Source organism: Borostomias antarcticus (genome assembly GCF_949987555.1).
Source record: "Borostomias antarcticus genome assembly, chromosome: 19".
In the NCBI taxonomy this organism is placed as follows: domain Eukaryota; kingdom Metazoa; phylum Chordata; class Actinopteri; order Stomiiformes; family Stomiidae; genus Borostomias; species Borostomias antarcticus.
Window position 1 is genome coordinate 15,933,956 of NC_140252.1, and position 17,033 is coordinate 15,950,988.

Genomic DNA, 17,033 nt, shown 5'->3' on the forward strand with positions numbered 1-17,033 from the left:
TAGCTGATTAGAGGCAGCCTAGTAGAATTAAAGACTTTTATATCCTTCTGATCAAATAAGCATGTTAATGGTAAACAAAAAGGTTAAACTATAATAAACTGTAAATATAACGGTAAACAATAAAGGGGAAAATATAATATATATAAATAATTAACTATATAAATATCCTAGCCCAATCACTGGCAACCCGAGGAGCAAGTTGGCTTACAAGTGATCACTGATCACTTCTGCTTGCCCTGCCTGCCAGCGCTTGGGTGGTTTGTGAATGGGAAGCAGACAGAGAGGGCGGTTCTGGTCCCCCGGCCCGACATGCAGGCCTCTCACCAGCCGAGCGCTCTTTCGGCCGAGCTCTCCTCTCTGGAGCGCCGCCGTAGCATGCGGCGCACATGACGGGGAGCGCACACACGCGCAGGGCGGGGCTTTCTCATCCCACAGCTGCCGGGCTCTGCATCACTTGAGTGGCTGAGAGGGGTGTGTGTGTGTGTGTGTGCACCCTGGTCTCTACCGACAAGATGGTTTGTTTATGATGCGGAGGGGGAGGGGCCGAGATTCATGACAAGACGGGGCAGCTGAGGACCGGCTCGGGGAACAGCTGACCTCACAAATGATGGGATATGCGCGCGCGCGCACGCCCGCACGCACACACACGAGTGCGAACGCACACAATTAGCAGGCTAAAGAAACAAGAGAAGCCAGGACAGTGATTAAGCCCTCACTTACAACGCTTCAGGAAAGAGCATGTGTGCTTGATAATGAGGTCCCACAATGCATCTGTGCTTTGCTAATGAGCAACGTATCAAGAATGGCATACATCCCAAAGATCAAACATTTGAGTTACGAGCAACGCTAACAGAAATGGATTCCATGTGACGCACGTGTGCCTCTTCGTATAGTAAACGCATGTCTAACAAAATCACACCTGTTAAGCTGTCCAAGTTGGACTGGTTGAAATAGAACAGAATGAATGGCGAGTTTAGGTCATGTTAAGCGCATGGACAACTTCATAGGTCGGAATGAATGGGGAGTATGCTGAATCAGCATTTCCCAGTACCAGGCAGTCAAGAGCCAATTCCTTTTAGCTGCCACTTAAAGGGACAGTTCAAAATACTGTTTGTAAAATAGGCAAACTCTACCGAGTGCCTTTTCATGTTTCTTAAAAAATGCAGGTAGAGTAGACGGAGTAGTCTGAAGGGCTGGCACAGGGCAGGCGGAGTATTTATGCAAAACACAGCTGTTCACTTCGGAGGGAAAAGACTGAAATGGACATGCCTTGAGGCTCAGCGTCCCTGAAAACCACACAGACAATGCGGTGCTGTTGTAACGTTAAAAACAACGTCAAAGTAGATAGAAGTAGTAACTAGGGATAAGGCAGTAACTAGGGATGGGCATTCCAAGCAAAAACACTATTCCGATGGAAACTATTCGACCGCTCTTCGAAGATCACCCCCATAAACCCCACACCCTCCGCCGGGATACGTGCACGCACACACACACACACAGAGAGAGAGAGAGAGAGAGAGAGAGAGAGAGTGTGTGAGAGTGTGTGAGAGTGTGTGAGAGAGTGTGAGAGAGTGTGAGAGAGTGTGAGAGAGTGTGAGAGAGTGTGAGAGAGTGTGAGAGAGTGAGAGAGAGTGAGAGAGAGTGAGAGAGAGTGAGAGAGAGTGAGAGAGTGAGAGAGTGAGAGAGTGAGAGAGTGAGAGAGAGAGTGAGAGAGTGAGAGAAAGAGAGAGAGAGAGAGAGAGAGAGAGAGAGAGAGACAGAGAGAGCGTCACCCCCTAGGATGGAGTTGTAACAGCGGAGGTGACGCACGCGCTAGATTGTCGTTTTTTGTGATTGTGCAAAGCGCCTCACGCCGAGGCGGTTTCATGCGTCTGTCGGCACGAGGACGGCTCAAGGCCCAAGTACGATCGGTCTATTTTACATACAGTAAGAGGCGTCCGTAGTGTTGTGAACTGTTTTATTGAACATAATAAAATCACATAACACAAATATTTCAACGATCAAAAAAGGTATGTGGCTCCAGCCCATGCATCTCCCCTCTCCCCATCACAGTCCTCCCCTCCAGCCATCGTTCACACCTCCAGTCCTCGCTACCTTTCTACGGTTTCCCTTCACTCTCAACCTGTTCCTCTCCTCCATCTCCCTCCCTCCCTTCAACCTCTCCTCCTTCTCCCTCCCTCCACCTCTCCTCTCCCTCCCTCCACCTCCTCTCACCAAATTACCGAAGATGTTAACCACTGCTTCTACTGTAAGACACAGCACACTGGTAGCTAGCATTAGCTATCTTATAAAATAACTAGCTAACATTTAGCTAGCTAATATCAGATAGAAAGCTAACCACAGCTTAGCATCGCTACTGCAGGATCTTGGCTAACCCCAACCACATTGCAGATCATCCATTTACTGCTTTTTTCTAGCCAACCGAGCCAAGAGTTGTATTGTTTGGCATTTCAAACAACTCGCTTCAAATTTTTCCGTTAATAAACTCGTGGGGGCGTGATTATGACAGACGTTGGTGTGGGGAGGGGGGGGGGGTGACACGCATTAACGTTACATCCAAGGGAATACTTATTGTATCAAGATGGATCTCACACTGTGCAATCCTCACGTGATGTTGCAGGACTGTTTTCCCTGCGGCTAATGATAATCCTGAATCTGTGATCAGCATTGCTTGCTTTATTTTGACATCTATTCCGCCCACCAGGCCCGCCAGCTTCTAAAGAGATAAGATGGAGCAGCAACGGCGGCCATTTTTCTGCTATATATGGGAAACACTGCACATTCACGATTTTCACAAGTCTTGTCTTTATTTAGATGTCATGCTCTTTAGTGATTCAATGCTTGTCTGAATGAGCCAGAATCCACAACAGAATGTATTTAAACAGCAACGATATGACAACGCAGCAATGAGGAATATTCAGCAGAGTAAAAGCATTTAGGCTTAAAACATTGAAACCATCTTTAATAATATTGATAACCGTGATAATTGTGGTCACTATAATCGTGATTAGGGTTGGGCGATATCCACATTTTGAAACCGCTTCTAAGTCTCCACAAAATACAGCGGTAGTTGGTGGCCAGCGGAGCCGTCTATAAAAAAAAAAGTCTGTTTGTTCGTCTTGTTCGTAAGTAGACCAATCACAGCGTACGCTGCTGTTACCAGGTGGCTTCAATTCATTAAACCCCGCACAGGGAGGGCACGCCGTGATTAGACTAGATTTGATTTTTTATTTTCTGTCATTTGCGTTGATAGGAAGGATAATGGCGCGCGCGACGAAAACTTGTAAGGTGTATGCTTACCTTTCTGTAGCCTACTGTATTTGTCCCAAACATGCACGTGTCCACAAAACTTCAATAAAGCTGTCATCCTCACTTTCCCTGCTTCATCGTTTATGGTCTCGGGTAGTGTTCACCATTCCACTCATCAATCATAGCCTACTACATCATCATCTCATTCTCCAGCATAGTCTCTCCCCGATTCGAAGTTGCAATAGTCATATTCCTCTGTCGCGCAGGCCAAGCCAGTAAATAGAACTGTCGGCCTATTCTCGTTAATGTTACCAGCTAGCCAGTTCGAGTAGGCTACACAGAAACGCCAAATGCCGATGCATGCTTGCACAAAACTCGCGAACGTCTAGCCGTAAATTATTATTCAAACAAGGAACGAGATAGAGACCATAATAACCCAGTGACTGCGGAAACTTTACTTGTCTTTAAGCGACAGAATGTGCACGGCTCGTCTCGTGTCAGTGCTGCACACACACACAGTCCCATCCATGTATTCAGTATGTATATATTTTATCAAAGTTTTAGACTTCTGTGATAAATCATAAGTGAGCTATTGATATTTTACTACTGAGTGCCGTAGTCACTCAATGTGCGGCAAAGCTTTGAGGGAGAGAGTGCGTTTTTGAGATGCAGGAGATGGGAGAGTTTTGACATTGACAAAAGATAGACCGAGTTAGAGTGGGGCTAGATTTATTATTGACTAAATGTTTTGCTTATGCCCAGTTCAGACCAAAGATTAGCAACAAAACTAGGATAGCCTACTTTGTCAAATAGCAGTTGTAGCCTGTTTCAGAATATTCAGAGGTGATCACAGTTGCAAGCATTCATGAATCATTTGTCTGGGCTTTAGAATAGCCAATCCTATTATTCTTCGAAAATAAATGTCTATAGCCTAGCCTATAGCCTAGCCTATATGCGAACAACAATCAAGGCGATAGTGTAGCCCTACTTTTATAATAATAGACATTGTTACTGTAGGCTGTTTCTATGTGCACTTTACCATCAAATGCATAGGCATAGGCAGCTTATAGGCCTGGTTTTATAATAATAGCCTATAGGATTTAGTTCCTTTGCGCGTTTCTTGTAGCCTAGGCCGTATGAGAGAGGGGCTTCGTTGACAGAGGCTTTACGGTTTGTTGGACAATAAACAGAGCCTCCGCCATTCTGGTCTGGGCTACATTAATCTAAACATTATTATTATTGTCATCGTTGTCGTGTATTATACTGTGTAGGGCCTACCGGCTACGGTAGGCTACAATTCTGACTGTCTGACTGACTGCTGCGGAGGGTGCGTGCGTTCTAAACTGTTCGTGTTAACACAATTAAATGATGGTAACACCACAACCACCACCAACAACAAAAATAATAATATATTTTATTCAGAAATTGCTGCATAATTCTTTAGACGGTTTTGCTGATGAGACCGTCCAGATTTTAGAGCACCACAGTAAACTGTAATACCGGAAAACCGCCAAAGCCTAATCGTGATATGAAATTTTCATACTGTTACATCTCTAATCGAGCTTAACAAGCCAATACTGCTCTCAACCCAACTCTCGCCCCAGCCCCTACAACGCACTTGTGTCGTGTTTACAAAGCCCATTAAGCCTGTTCTAACTTGCAATAAGGTTAAGATATTTGTCTAAGAAGTGTTTTCGCCATCTCTAATTATCAGATTAGATATGGGTCTCTCCCTCGGTCTTGGAGCAGGTGCTCTGGCCACCAAAAAGGCACACGCGCACGGAGCCTGCCCTGAGTCGCTGTTTTGCATCAGGGAGGAAACACAAGTCATCTTTTCAATCATGCTGATTCCACTGCTGAAATCCACTTCTGTTCAGTTGCGCTTTTGCGAGTCACTCAGTGTAACGTTATTACGATGTTGGTATCGGTTTGGAGTAACGGGACATTCTTACGAGTACATGAGGGCAGTATCGGCCCTGATACCGAGACTATTGTAGTTTGAGCTACTATTGCTTAGCTTTGTTGCAAAAAAAAGACAAAAAATGACGCTCCGAACACCGAATTGAGCTCAGAATCCCAACCTACCGAACGAATAGGCATGTAACGAGGCCTTGCGATGCAGTTAAACGTTTTTTTGTGTCACGATTCAAATCGGTGCAGATGAAAGAGAATCGCGATGCCCTTCTTTGAACGGCACACACACGCATGACACACGCTTCACTATGTGAAGAGTGTGTCATGCGTCACTTATTTCTGACAGAACGGGAAACATGACAGCGGCAAACGTGCATGTATCGAGTGAGTTCGAAATCGAGGATGCACCCGCAAGTTTCAAGCCAGATGTGTGGACGCATTTTGGCTTCCCTGTTTTCAGAAATGAAAAAATCGTGAGAAAATCGCATCGTCAACCCTACATTGTGAATCACATCGCATCGTGAGTTGAGTGAATCGTTACATGCCTACGAACGAATAGGGGAATAATCAAATTACTCGGGCTAGCCTTAGTCTAGGTAGCTAGCTAACATTAGCCAGCCTGCATGAGACAGACATTGGATACATTACAAGGAAGTCTACGGAAAAAGGCAGCATTAGAGATTCACATTAAATCTTGACCAACAGCCCAATCTGGACATGTTTCAGTGCGTTGGACTCAGTGTTAATTTTGACAGCAAATTATGATTTTGTTTTAGTCATAGTCTTTTGACTAAAATGCCATTTAGTTTTAGTCATATTTTAGTCATCTGACTTGTTTTAGTTTTAGTCTAGTTTTAGTTGACTAAATATCATTACAATTTTAGTCGACGAAATCTACCATAGATTTAGACAACTCAAATTTAACAGGCTTAGTTCAATCAATCAATCAAGTTGGATTTATATAGCGCCCTTCATGAAACCCAGAGTCCAGTATTCATTCAGACAGTCATACCGGTGGTGGTAAGATACATCTGTAGCCACAGCTGCCCTAGGGCAGATACAGATACAGCTGCCCTGGGGCAGATACAGATACAGCTGCCCTGGGGCGTGGCTGCTTCTGTCAGACAGTGTCATAATGAAGCATTCCTCTCCCCCAGTCTGATGCTAACTGTGTCTGTGCCTGATATAGCAAGCTATAACATTATCATGTCAGCACTAGTTGGCTAGTCAGGCTAGCTAACATCAGGCACAGGCTAGCTAACGTCACCGGAGGAGAGGGGCTATGATAGCCAGGTAGCTAACTGTTCGTGTCTTATCCATCTAGCTACAGTATAACATTAGACAGCAGCAGTAGTTGCTTAGCTAGCTTACCCAGACTAGCTAACGCTAGATACCCCCGCCAGCCGCCACAAGCATAGCCCCACTTGTTGCTAGCTAACCTGTGCCTAACATTAGCTAACCTGTGCCTAACATTAGCTATCCACTAACGTTAGCGTTGCAATGATCAGACACTTCAGTTCTCCCCCGCCACAAACCTACGTGAAACACTGGTTTCTTTTAGCTTGTATTGTATTTGAAGTATTTCAGAAACACACCAGCTTGGGTTTAGCTAATACAGTAGCCGGGGGTGGGGGGGTGCATACCTTCTCGTGAATTTCGGGATGACTGTTCTCCAAATGTCGCTTTAAGTTTGTTGTATTTTTGCCAGTAATTTTCACCCCACATGGTTTACAAATGGTTTTGTTTTCCTTTGCATCAAATATGAAGTTTATCCAGATGTCTGCTCTCCTCTTTCTCCCGGTGTGTGCGAACGTTGACAAAGACATTTCTGAACTGTGGTCATTTACTGAACAGTTCAGGCGCAGTCGTATGCTGTTAGTTGACTTCCCGCCGGCCGGTGTAGCAACGGTACTATTCACATGTAGGCTAAATACACACAGGCTACCTGTAGGTTGCATCCATCTCGTTCTATTAATACATCCATGATCCAACTGCGCACATCCCGAACCTCGACATTCTGATTTGAACTTTTCCCATACGTCCCTCCATAACCATTTTAGTCTAGTTTTTATTTGTTGACGAAAATGTGAATAGATATAGTCATAGTTTTTGTCATCATACATTCATTTTTATTTAGTTATCGTCTCGTGACGATAACCCAAAAAATGTCGTTGACGAATAGTTTTCGTCATAGTTCTCGTCAACGAAATTAACACTGGTTGGACTTCAACCCTGAACTGAAAGCAGAAAGACCCATTCACGCCAGAGGCCTGCACAATTTCACTAATCTCTATGCAATCGAGATGGTGTATCACTCTCCCAGCAGTTTAGTGGATGAGAAGACGGTCATGTGACTTGTGAAAAACAAAGGAAAATATAGTTATTAAGACAAGACGATGGTCCCAGACTATTACATTTTTTAGCATTTAATGACTACAAAAATCATGACCCATCCCTAAAAGGAACACCAGGTGAATTAGAGAGAGACAAATGTGACCATTCTACTCTATCAACTTCCATGTTCCTGCCTCCTAGCCAGTGGCCTAGTTCTGTCAGAGGGGCTGTAGTCAGTGTTATCTGGAAGATAGCAGTGCAACAAAGTGACTGTGTCCCAGACAGGGCTTAAACTCAAAACTAATAACTGTAAAAGAACAGATAAGAGTCATAAAAAACACCTTGCTGCAAAACCAATGATTTAGTAGACAAATTATGTGGAACTGTAGGGCAAAGTCAAATCACAGGGGTAGAGGGGGTTGCCGTGGCGGTTGAAACTATGCCTAAACCTGACAACCGATGTCACATCCAAAAGGTGTCACATCCAAAGGACACACACAAATTTAAACAAAAACCATAGAGTACACAAGCTCAAGAAAAACTAAAATTGTGTCACTTCATTCTTGAGTCTTGTACGCACCCAATTTAAAAGACTGAAATCTAAATGTCAGGATTATTGCCAACATCATCAGTGTGATGGGTGAGGCAAATACCACGGCGTAGGGTTAGCCAGGCCATTTGGCTACATGCAGCATTCCCCAAGCAGAGAGGCTAGCTTTACTGTGACTGATCTAGAGCTTCAGCCCACACCCACCAACTTCCTGGTCAATCCATAAGCCTGAGTCAATTTAACAAGTATAAGAGAGTAGCAAATGAACAACACTAACTTCTTGAATGCGTGAATCACTGATCTCGAGAAGTGTATAGGGGATGTGACCTAAGGGCTGATATGAAAGTGAGCCATGGTTGGACAGAAAAAGTGGTCATTTCCTAGTTTGTCGTGCAGAAGGGATAAGGGAGTATGCATTTGTGCATCTAGTTCTGTTTGTTAACTAACAATACATCCATTTAAGCAAGTCAACAAATTAAGTGTCCCACACCACCTAGTGAGCCAAATTTGACTAATGCTCGGGGTGGCTGTGAATTCTGAGCCTCACAGGGCAACACAGACTGATAACCAGTACCTTCAAGAAAACGTATGTGAATGGTGCAAATGGCTTGCAACTTTGATGCTAGTTTCAAAGCGTATGATGGACCACACTCAAACGGTCATTGAAAAGGGACTAAACAAAGGACCTGGCCACTTCAGATAGATTGATATATATAAATATCAACTTTATTGATCTCCAATGGGAAATTACTTTGTTGCAGCAATACACACAATAAATACACAGCAAAAAGGCACAGGAATGCACAAAAACAGCACAATAACACATGCAAGATGTACAAAAATATACATTCGATTCTACAATCTCAGGTAGGACGACAAAAGGCACTTTCACGTATGAGTCAACAGTCAGGCGGACCTGGACATGGTCTCTCGGTGACGAGCTCAAACAAGAACCGCAGGCACTTTACACTCAATTCCGTTTTAAAATTAGCCGCATAAATATCAAACTCCCAACATAGCTAGCACTATATAGCCGTCTATATTTCGGTGTCACTCCTCCATGTCCCGCCATCTTGGACCGATCCAAGCAGCCAGCCATTAGCTAGTTAGCTACTTGCTATATAAACAGCTAGCTGGTGCTAGCTAGCTGAAACAGCTTACTGGCTAGGAAACGTTCAGCCAACTCCGTCCCCAGCCGGACTACAGCACCAATGTCACAATCACAAACCCCACAATTTGGCACGAACTAGATGCAAAGTGCATGATGCATTCTGCATGCTACAGAACGCACAGACATGCAATCTTGCTGGTAAATTGGTTTGGAACAACACAAGCTGCAGATTTAACAGATACACCACAAGAAAGCAATGATTGCTAGCCAACGTTATAAGGAGGAATCACCATGAGCTGTGGAGTGTCTAGCCAACGTTAACGCTAGCATGTCGAGAGTAACACATTCACTCTGTCCAGCTAGTCTAACGTTAGCTAAATAATGTAACTAGACCAGCCAACTTAGCTACCTGGTTAAGCATAGCCACTAACTAGTATCTAAATATCGGTCTAGTTAGCTAACTAGCTACGGAATGGAGCAACGGAGAGTGCGTCGATTCATATTCACCCTATAAACTTATAGCTAGCGATGTACACTCCCTATCTGAGCTAGGCTCCCTATCTGAGCTAGGCTCCCTATCTGAGCTAGGCTCCCTATCTGAGCTAGGCTCCCTATCTGAGCTAGGCTATGCCCGGTTAGGACCTCTCCCTATCTGAGCTAGGCTATGCCCGGTTAGGAGCTCTCCCTATCTGAGCTAGGCTATGCCCGGTTAGGAGCTCTCCCTATCTGAGCTAGGCTATGCCCGGTTAGGAGCTCTCCCTATCTGAGCTAGGCTATGCCCGGTTAGGAGCTCTCCCTATCTGAGCTAGGCTATGCCCGGTTAGGAGCTCTCCAAACCCCAAACTAACGTTAAAACCAAAGGGAGGCGAGTTCACGTTAGGGTTGCTAGCAGCCGTCTTTGTAGCGAATGTTAGCTTGCTTGGGGTGTTTCAAACCTGGTGGTTACAAAACAGTGTCGGTGTTGCTAGCTCGCTAGTTAACCGTTGCATAGCTCGCTAGAGTGGGTTTGACTAGGAAGCCGGGGACCACAGTCCACGGTAGCCCAACGTTAGGGACGCTGCGTAGTTAAGTTGAGCCGCAGCAGGGTCGCCCTGCCTGCGCACATAGGGTGCTTATGGTGCGTTCGTTTGTGGTCGGAGGTGGCAAGTCGCAAGTGGCAAAATACCTACCTCCGACCTGTGTGCATTCGAGCTATATACCATTATATCACAGTTACCTAGTTATATCTAGTGCATTCGAGCAACTGGGGGCTGAGAAACATATCCGAATTTGCGACGAGGAAGTGCGAGTTCATGCTGTGTTTTATTTAATCATTCCTAGTAGCAAGTCGCAAATTGCCACCTCCCAGTTATAAACGAACGCACCATTATAGCCAGAAAGAGCCCATGCTCTCCCTTTAACCAACACGGTAGCTATGTTAACGATCATACCAACCAGCATACGCGTATGAATGGTACAAGTGCATGTGTGTTGGTGCCAGTGATTCAGGACCGCCCGGGTCCCTGAATGTTAGCTTGCTAGCAGGTTAGCTTACCTTCAACAGCAGGGCCTTCGTTCTGGCGCCATCTTCATGAAGCCTCTGAAATCCAAACAGTGAGCTGCAAGCAAGACGACAACACAGGCGGTTCAGTATCACTTACAGACCAGCACACGGAGATCGTCGAGATATTAACGCAGAAAACACGCGTATCCTGTAGTGAGAATACGCTGGAGGTGTATACGGGGTTACAGTCCCGACCTGTCAATTCCGACCAAGCTGTCCCTCTCTTGGGCTGTCAGCGTCGGAAAGTCCTCCTCGGTTTCTCTCGCTTTTCCCGCCGCCATCTTCTTTTCCTCATCACCACCAGAAGCCGAGCCGAGACTCCGAGCAGCAGCGCAGGCAGCAACAGCGAGCGAGACTCCGCACGATTGCATGGAATCGCGGCGAGAGGGCGAACGAAATACTCCACCAAATCAAAGAGAGAAAACTAAAAAATGATTTTAAATAGTTAACTTTCCTCCAGGATCACAAAAATACAATTCAAAACAGTAAATCCTTTCAGGAAAATAAGTAACCCTCCAAAAGGTCTTCGCGTCACATTTTTAGACACAGTGTGCTATGCAACTAATGAAAAAATATGCATGAAGTGTAGTTTTTGCAGGTTTGAAAAGAGAATGATTTGATCGTAAAATTCTCCACAGCCACCAGCCCAAAGTTGTTATAATTGTGTCACCCAAGCGAACCCACGCGCCGCCGTAGTCACGCCCTCCCATCCCCCGTTCAGCCAATAGACGTGCTTGGTTAGCAGCATATGACTTGCCTGGCCTAAAGCTTTTCTGCCTAAAATGTCCTTTATCTTCTTGGCAAATTAATAATAAGTACGTTCTCACGTTATTTAAGAAAGGGCAATGCCCTATGCTGGCGTGCATACTGTTGGATGTCAAACCCAAATGCATAGTGTGCTCTGGAATATATTTGAACACATCCTCTCAAAATAGTATTTCATAATTTATTTCATACAGGCGTAGCCTACGTGGTATTAATTCTACATTCACAACTTCTAGCAATTTTGTGAAAGTGTATTGTATTTGTAGAGGATTATTTATATTATAAGTCATACATTCTGAGCACTCTCTGGTCTGCTTTTCGGGCATACACAGGCCTATCCGATATAGCCTAAATCTACAGGGTAATCCCTTCAATGGACTGTTATCAGCATTTCATACATATTGTATGTGCAGGGAATGTTTAGTTTGATCACATATTGCTGCAATGATAAATTAATAAATGCAACAATATTTGTGTAACAATTTGGCATCTGCTGCGTCGAATGACCATCCATATTCAAACATATTAATTCATTCATTTCTGGTAGATGAAAAAATGCTCCTGCAAATGTAGAATCCATGATTATGAATGCATTTTTTATACAAACTTTAGCTTGTGTTGTATTGTTATGTGGTATCAAAGTATCACAAAAAAAAGAAACTTGTAAAAAGATCAAAGCGCTGACGTGGCATGGCATCATGCAGTAGGCGGGATTTGCGTACAGTTGTCAACATCCTGATATAATCATTTTCACCAAAATGGCTGATCGAAGAGAAGGTGAGTGGGAGATTATTATTAAGTAATAGCCGTGATTATCAGTGTAACAACATCGGGTTTGAACAGTCCAAACGTTTTATTGGTACATGACCTAAAAACCGATATATTCGAAATGTCTTCACCACCGCCCTGGACCGCAGGGCTGCGTTTGCTTACCTAGTTAGCTTTGTTAGCAAACAATGGCTAGCACTAACATTATAACTAAACTGATTAGTATCCACCTCGCGACGCACCATTCAAATAAGCCAACGTTGCATTTGGGTTTGTGTCAGACACCTATCTCAAGGTACATGTATTTATAAATCTTACAGTATTGCCACAATATTTGATGACCCTATGAAGTCAGGAAAGCAGCCGAAAGTGAAAGTAAAGCTCCAGCCATCCTACCATGTTCCACTCGTTAAGATCTTCACTCATATGCTGATAGGATTGTAGCTCTCTCTGATATAACCACCCCAATTGTCTATTATATAGTCACCCCGCACCAGGGCTACAAACCAGCTACTTACATAACATGTTGACACACACTTCCATGCTGGAAAAACCCCATAGACCATCCAAGGAGAGACCATCTGGAAGACTCACTACTCATTAACAACAGTGTGCGTATGTAGTAATGTAGCTGAGGATATAGAAACTAAGGTTCATGACCTGATCGCTTCTCCGCCCTCAAGGCCAGGAGGACCCGGAGAGTGAAGACGAGGCGTACGAGGTGGTGGACCTGACCGAGTACGCACGCAGACACCAGTGGTGGAGCAGGGTGTTCGGGAACAACTCGGGCCCCATCGCTGAGAAGTACTCTGTAGCCACACAGATCATGATGGGAGGGGTCACTGGCTGGTAAGCACTCGAACCGTCATTGTGAAGTGAAAACAGGCCAGGATATTTTTACCCATCTCTTGTACACATCACTGCCCCTTCATCTTCTATTTTATTTTAAACAATGTATTTATTAGTTTTCAAAGAGAAAAGAGGTAATATACAGATGTCAGTTACACAAGGCAATGTACCATCTATCACAAGAGACAGTCCAGTACATGGGGCTTACAACTATAAGAAGAAGGGCTCCAAAACAGTACACATCACAGACACATACATACAGTACTTATCAGGTCGTCCACAGACGGGCCTCCCATCTTCATCTCCAGTTATCCCGGTCCTCCACACACCTGGCCATCTCATCGATGGTCTCCACTCCCGCATCCATCTTAATTATGTCCATGAATGTTTTGGTAGGACGTCCTCACCACTTGCGTCCGCGCCATGGAGATGGCTCCCATAGCGCTAACTTGCTGTCCGGAAGCTCTCTGTGTCCGTAGCAGCGCCCAGCCAACCTCACTCTTCTCGCTGCCGTCTTCCCACTCACCCTTGGCCTCCCTCCGTACAGATCTTCAATATTGACGTGCGCGTTATAACCTATGCCCAGTGCTGCACATAGCATTCTGGTGTATTAGCCTATAGGTATACCTAATACGTATGTACATACATACACAGCCATACACACAGACACCTCGTTTATCTTTATGGCTGAACAGGGCTGTTTAGTTTATAGCCTACTTCTCAGGTGAATGCTGACCTGACAGGGCCCTGTCCGTCTGTGTGTCTCTTTCTCAGGTGTGCTGGGTATCTTTTCCAGAGGGTAGGGAAGATTGCCGCCACAGCTGTAGGAGGAGGTTTCCTACTGTTACAGGTAAGGCACACATCAACATGTTTCCGCACAACCATTATTCAGAAATCAGAAGGTGTGCATTTTATTTTAATTTATTCCATAGATATAAGCGTACTATGGGATTAGAGGAGATTATAACGAGTAAAGTTGACTCTGAAGCCTCACCTTGTGTGATCTGTGGTCCCCTACAGATAGCCAATCACAGCGGATACGTCCCTAACCTTGTGTGATCTGTGGTCCCCTACAGATAGCCAATCACAGCGGATATGTCCAGGTGGACTGGAAGAAAGTAGAAAAGGATGTCAACAAGGCCAAGAAGCACCTGAAGAAGAAAGCCACTAAAGCAGCCCCTGAAATAAACTCCTTCATTGAGGAGGTAAAGGTACCTGTGACTGAGCTTGCTTCTTCTAATCTTAACCTCTGCAGTGTGGATGGTTAATTTAGTTTTTCTTGTTTGATCACCTGGGGATAATGTTTTTATTATTTCAGAAAAGATTTATTAATCCAGGCTAGTAAATTTAGATTTCTTTTTGAAAATTATGAATATGATTAATGGTCTTTGGCTGGGAGCATTTTCCCCTCCATTTCTGCATTTCTGCTTTGTTCTGAATTGGGGGTTGACTATTGGCTGCAACTTAAAGGATATTTATATCTAAGTTACTTTTTAGCTGCGACCAGCAGGTTTATACGCTTGGACTAGAAACATTACGTTAGAACAGGTTTGCATGGCCATAGCAACAGTGCCCCCTAGTGCAAGATCTGACACATTACATGCCTTTAACATTCCTACACGTTCTATGCTGTCTTTTCTCCCTTGGTGTCCCTTCACTCCTGCAGGCTACAGAGTTTGTGAAGAGGAACATCGTCTTGTCCAGCGGGTTTGTGGGTGGATTTCTTCTGGGCCTGGCCTCCTAAAGATGTCACCTTCCCCCGGGGACACCCCTCAATCAACCCATCACCTAGGAAACTACTGTCATTACTGTGAACCAAGTCACCGTAGAGAACATTGTCATGCTGCTGCCTGCTTGTTAGATACCTTCCAAGTGGGCACTTTTTCACTTCCTGTTGTGGGATTGGAAAGGGTTGTGTCATATTGTGTTTGTTTACTCCCTCCAGGCAGTGAGGAACTCCAGTTTAAGTGTGTGTGTGGGGGGGGGGGGGGGGTGCACAAATGCACACTCTAGAAAGGTATGGGATTGGGATGCAAGGAGTTACTGTGAATAATCAATTTCCCAGCTTCCTTGTCACAGCGGGGGTTGGGAGGATGAAAATGTGAATTTAACTTTCTGGGGAGCTTTTTCCACTCTCGCTGTGCTGTGAGTTCAGATTGTAATTTCTCTCTTTGCCTGTACAGTATGTCTGATCTAGGATCAGTTGCTTGCGTTGGTATTTCCACACCCTGTGCATGTTGGGCCAATCACTCTTATATAAGATAGTGGTACACCAAACACAACACATCAGTGGACCATCAGCACACAACACAACACTACCTTCAACACCATGATACTCATGATGCCGTATAAATGAAGAACAGCTCTACACACACTGAAGAAGAGTATTTCTCTTGCCCTTGTAATTCTCCTCACCCTTTTCTACAGGTCTAAGCTGAGATCTTCACCAAAAACTGATTCCAGACCCGTTGTTAAAGACGTGATGCCAATTCTGATCGCTGTAACTTGTCTTAGACATATCTATGTAGCAATAAGGAAACTATACTGTTATGGTTTGACCACATGCACAGTAACAAGTCCTGTTAAGTTGCTAACCAGTTGCTTCATGTCTTGCCTTTACTGTATTTAATAGTGCAATATTTTACGTTTAAGGTCTATCATTTTTTTTATAAATTCCGTTTTTTTTTTGTTCAATGTTCATAGTAACTGGATGCATTTTACTTCAACTGTATGAGGTTTGATTATGTCATCTCATGTTTTCAAATAAAACTCCCTGTTTTTTGTTAACGATGTTAACAGTAGCTTAACACGAGTAGTGTGTGGAAGGCATGTGGAGTGGATGTTGTTTGTAACATGTTAAAAGGACTTTCCTAAAACCTTGGCTGAATATTTGCAGATGAACTTTGTGACATGACGGGTTTCGGTTTTTAGCACAGAGGTTGTGACTTGTGTGGTTTTTAGGGGAATGCCCACAGAGTGAGCTCACAGTCACGTTATATCCATCTTGGCACATTCCATGGTTTGGAAATCATTAGCCCAATATGGTGTAAATTGCACATTTCAATTTGCCTTTTGGACAAGTTGATGTTGCATGCAGAAGTTAAAATCACACCAGTCACCCATGGTTAAACCGCAAAAATAGATAACAGTTGATTATTTGGTTCTGCACAAAGCTTCCTCATTGTGACAAACAGCCAACTGTCCAACACTTACAGTACAATGACGATACACATTCGCAATCCTGAAGCCTTTCACAACTACACTGCGCCATCATTTAAGTGCTACATCCTCTGGGATTTTTGTGTCATGATACGCCTTTGAGATGTGATACAGTAAGCAGTGGGACAGCCCCCATTGTGCCACATAGGCTGCTACAGTATTGTCTGAATACTTCAGCCTTTTGTGTTCATAGGCTTCCCCAACTGTAACCTCCCATGGTACAGTTAGTTCCACAATGTACAGGGACTCCTGCGAGGTTGACCATAGGATCAGGTCTGGCCTCAGATTGGTTGAGATGATCTCTGGCGCGGAAAGATCAGCTTCTGGTTTAGGTCAACGTGCATTTTCCAGTCACAGGCTTTGTCCGGTAAGTTTGATTCCCTTCTTGCAGATGGATTCTTTGGGAACTGTCCTGCTGGTACAAAGGCGATGGTGTTCGATAGGAGATGACCTCTGTCCAGACTGCAAACGTTCTCCTACCACCCATTTGGATGCTAGAATGATCAATTCAATTACCATGGTGAAGGCTGGAGGGGAGATGGTACACCCTGCCATTATTCAGACTTCCAGAGATTACCAAAATGTAGTGCACTCGGATGTTAAGAGGCAGAACTGCAGATCCGGGAAGTAGTTTCTGACCATATTGGTGATGGTCGTTGGCACATGGAAGAACTCGAAGGCTGTCCAGAGGAGAGTATGTGCGACAGATCTGAAAGCATTGGCTATGTCCA

At 44.4% G+C, this 17,033-nt stretch overlaps 2 protein-coding genes across 2 annotated transcripts in view; one reads left to right on the plus strand and one right to left on the minus strand.

The window, feature by feature from the left end:
* LOC311321521 (lysine-specific demethylase 6A-like) overlaps positions 1-11,328 on the minus strand; it is a 38,594-nt gene extending 27,266 nt beyond the window's left edge. Inside the window, exons 1-2 of the mRNA XM_084453517.1 lie at positions 10,897-11,328; positions 10,693-10,756 (exon numbers count right to left, since the gene is read on the minus strand). Of these exons, the coding sequence (XP_084309643.1) occupies positions 10,693-10,756; positions 10,897-11,072 (240 nt within the window). The 5' untranslated portion in view covers positions 11,073-11,328. The remainder of the gene's footprint in view (positions 1-10,692; positions 10,757-10,896) is intronic.
* An 896-nt stretch (positions 11,329-12,224) lies between these two features.
* Positions 12,225-15,755, plus strand: LOC311321610 (FUN14 domain-containing protein 1; the record flags this gene model as incomplete). Its single annotated transcript, XM_084453607.1, has 5 exons — positions 12,225-12,243; positions 12,918-13,083; positions 13,858-13,933; positions 14,160-14,288; positions 14,750-15,755. The coding sequence occupies 5 exons, from the start codon at positions 12,225-12,227 to the stop codon at positions 14,825-14,827; spliced, it is 468 nt and encodes a 155-aa protein (XP_084309733.1). The 3' UTR covers positions 14,828-15,755.
* Positions 15,756-17,033: the final 1,278 nt, after the last annotated feature.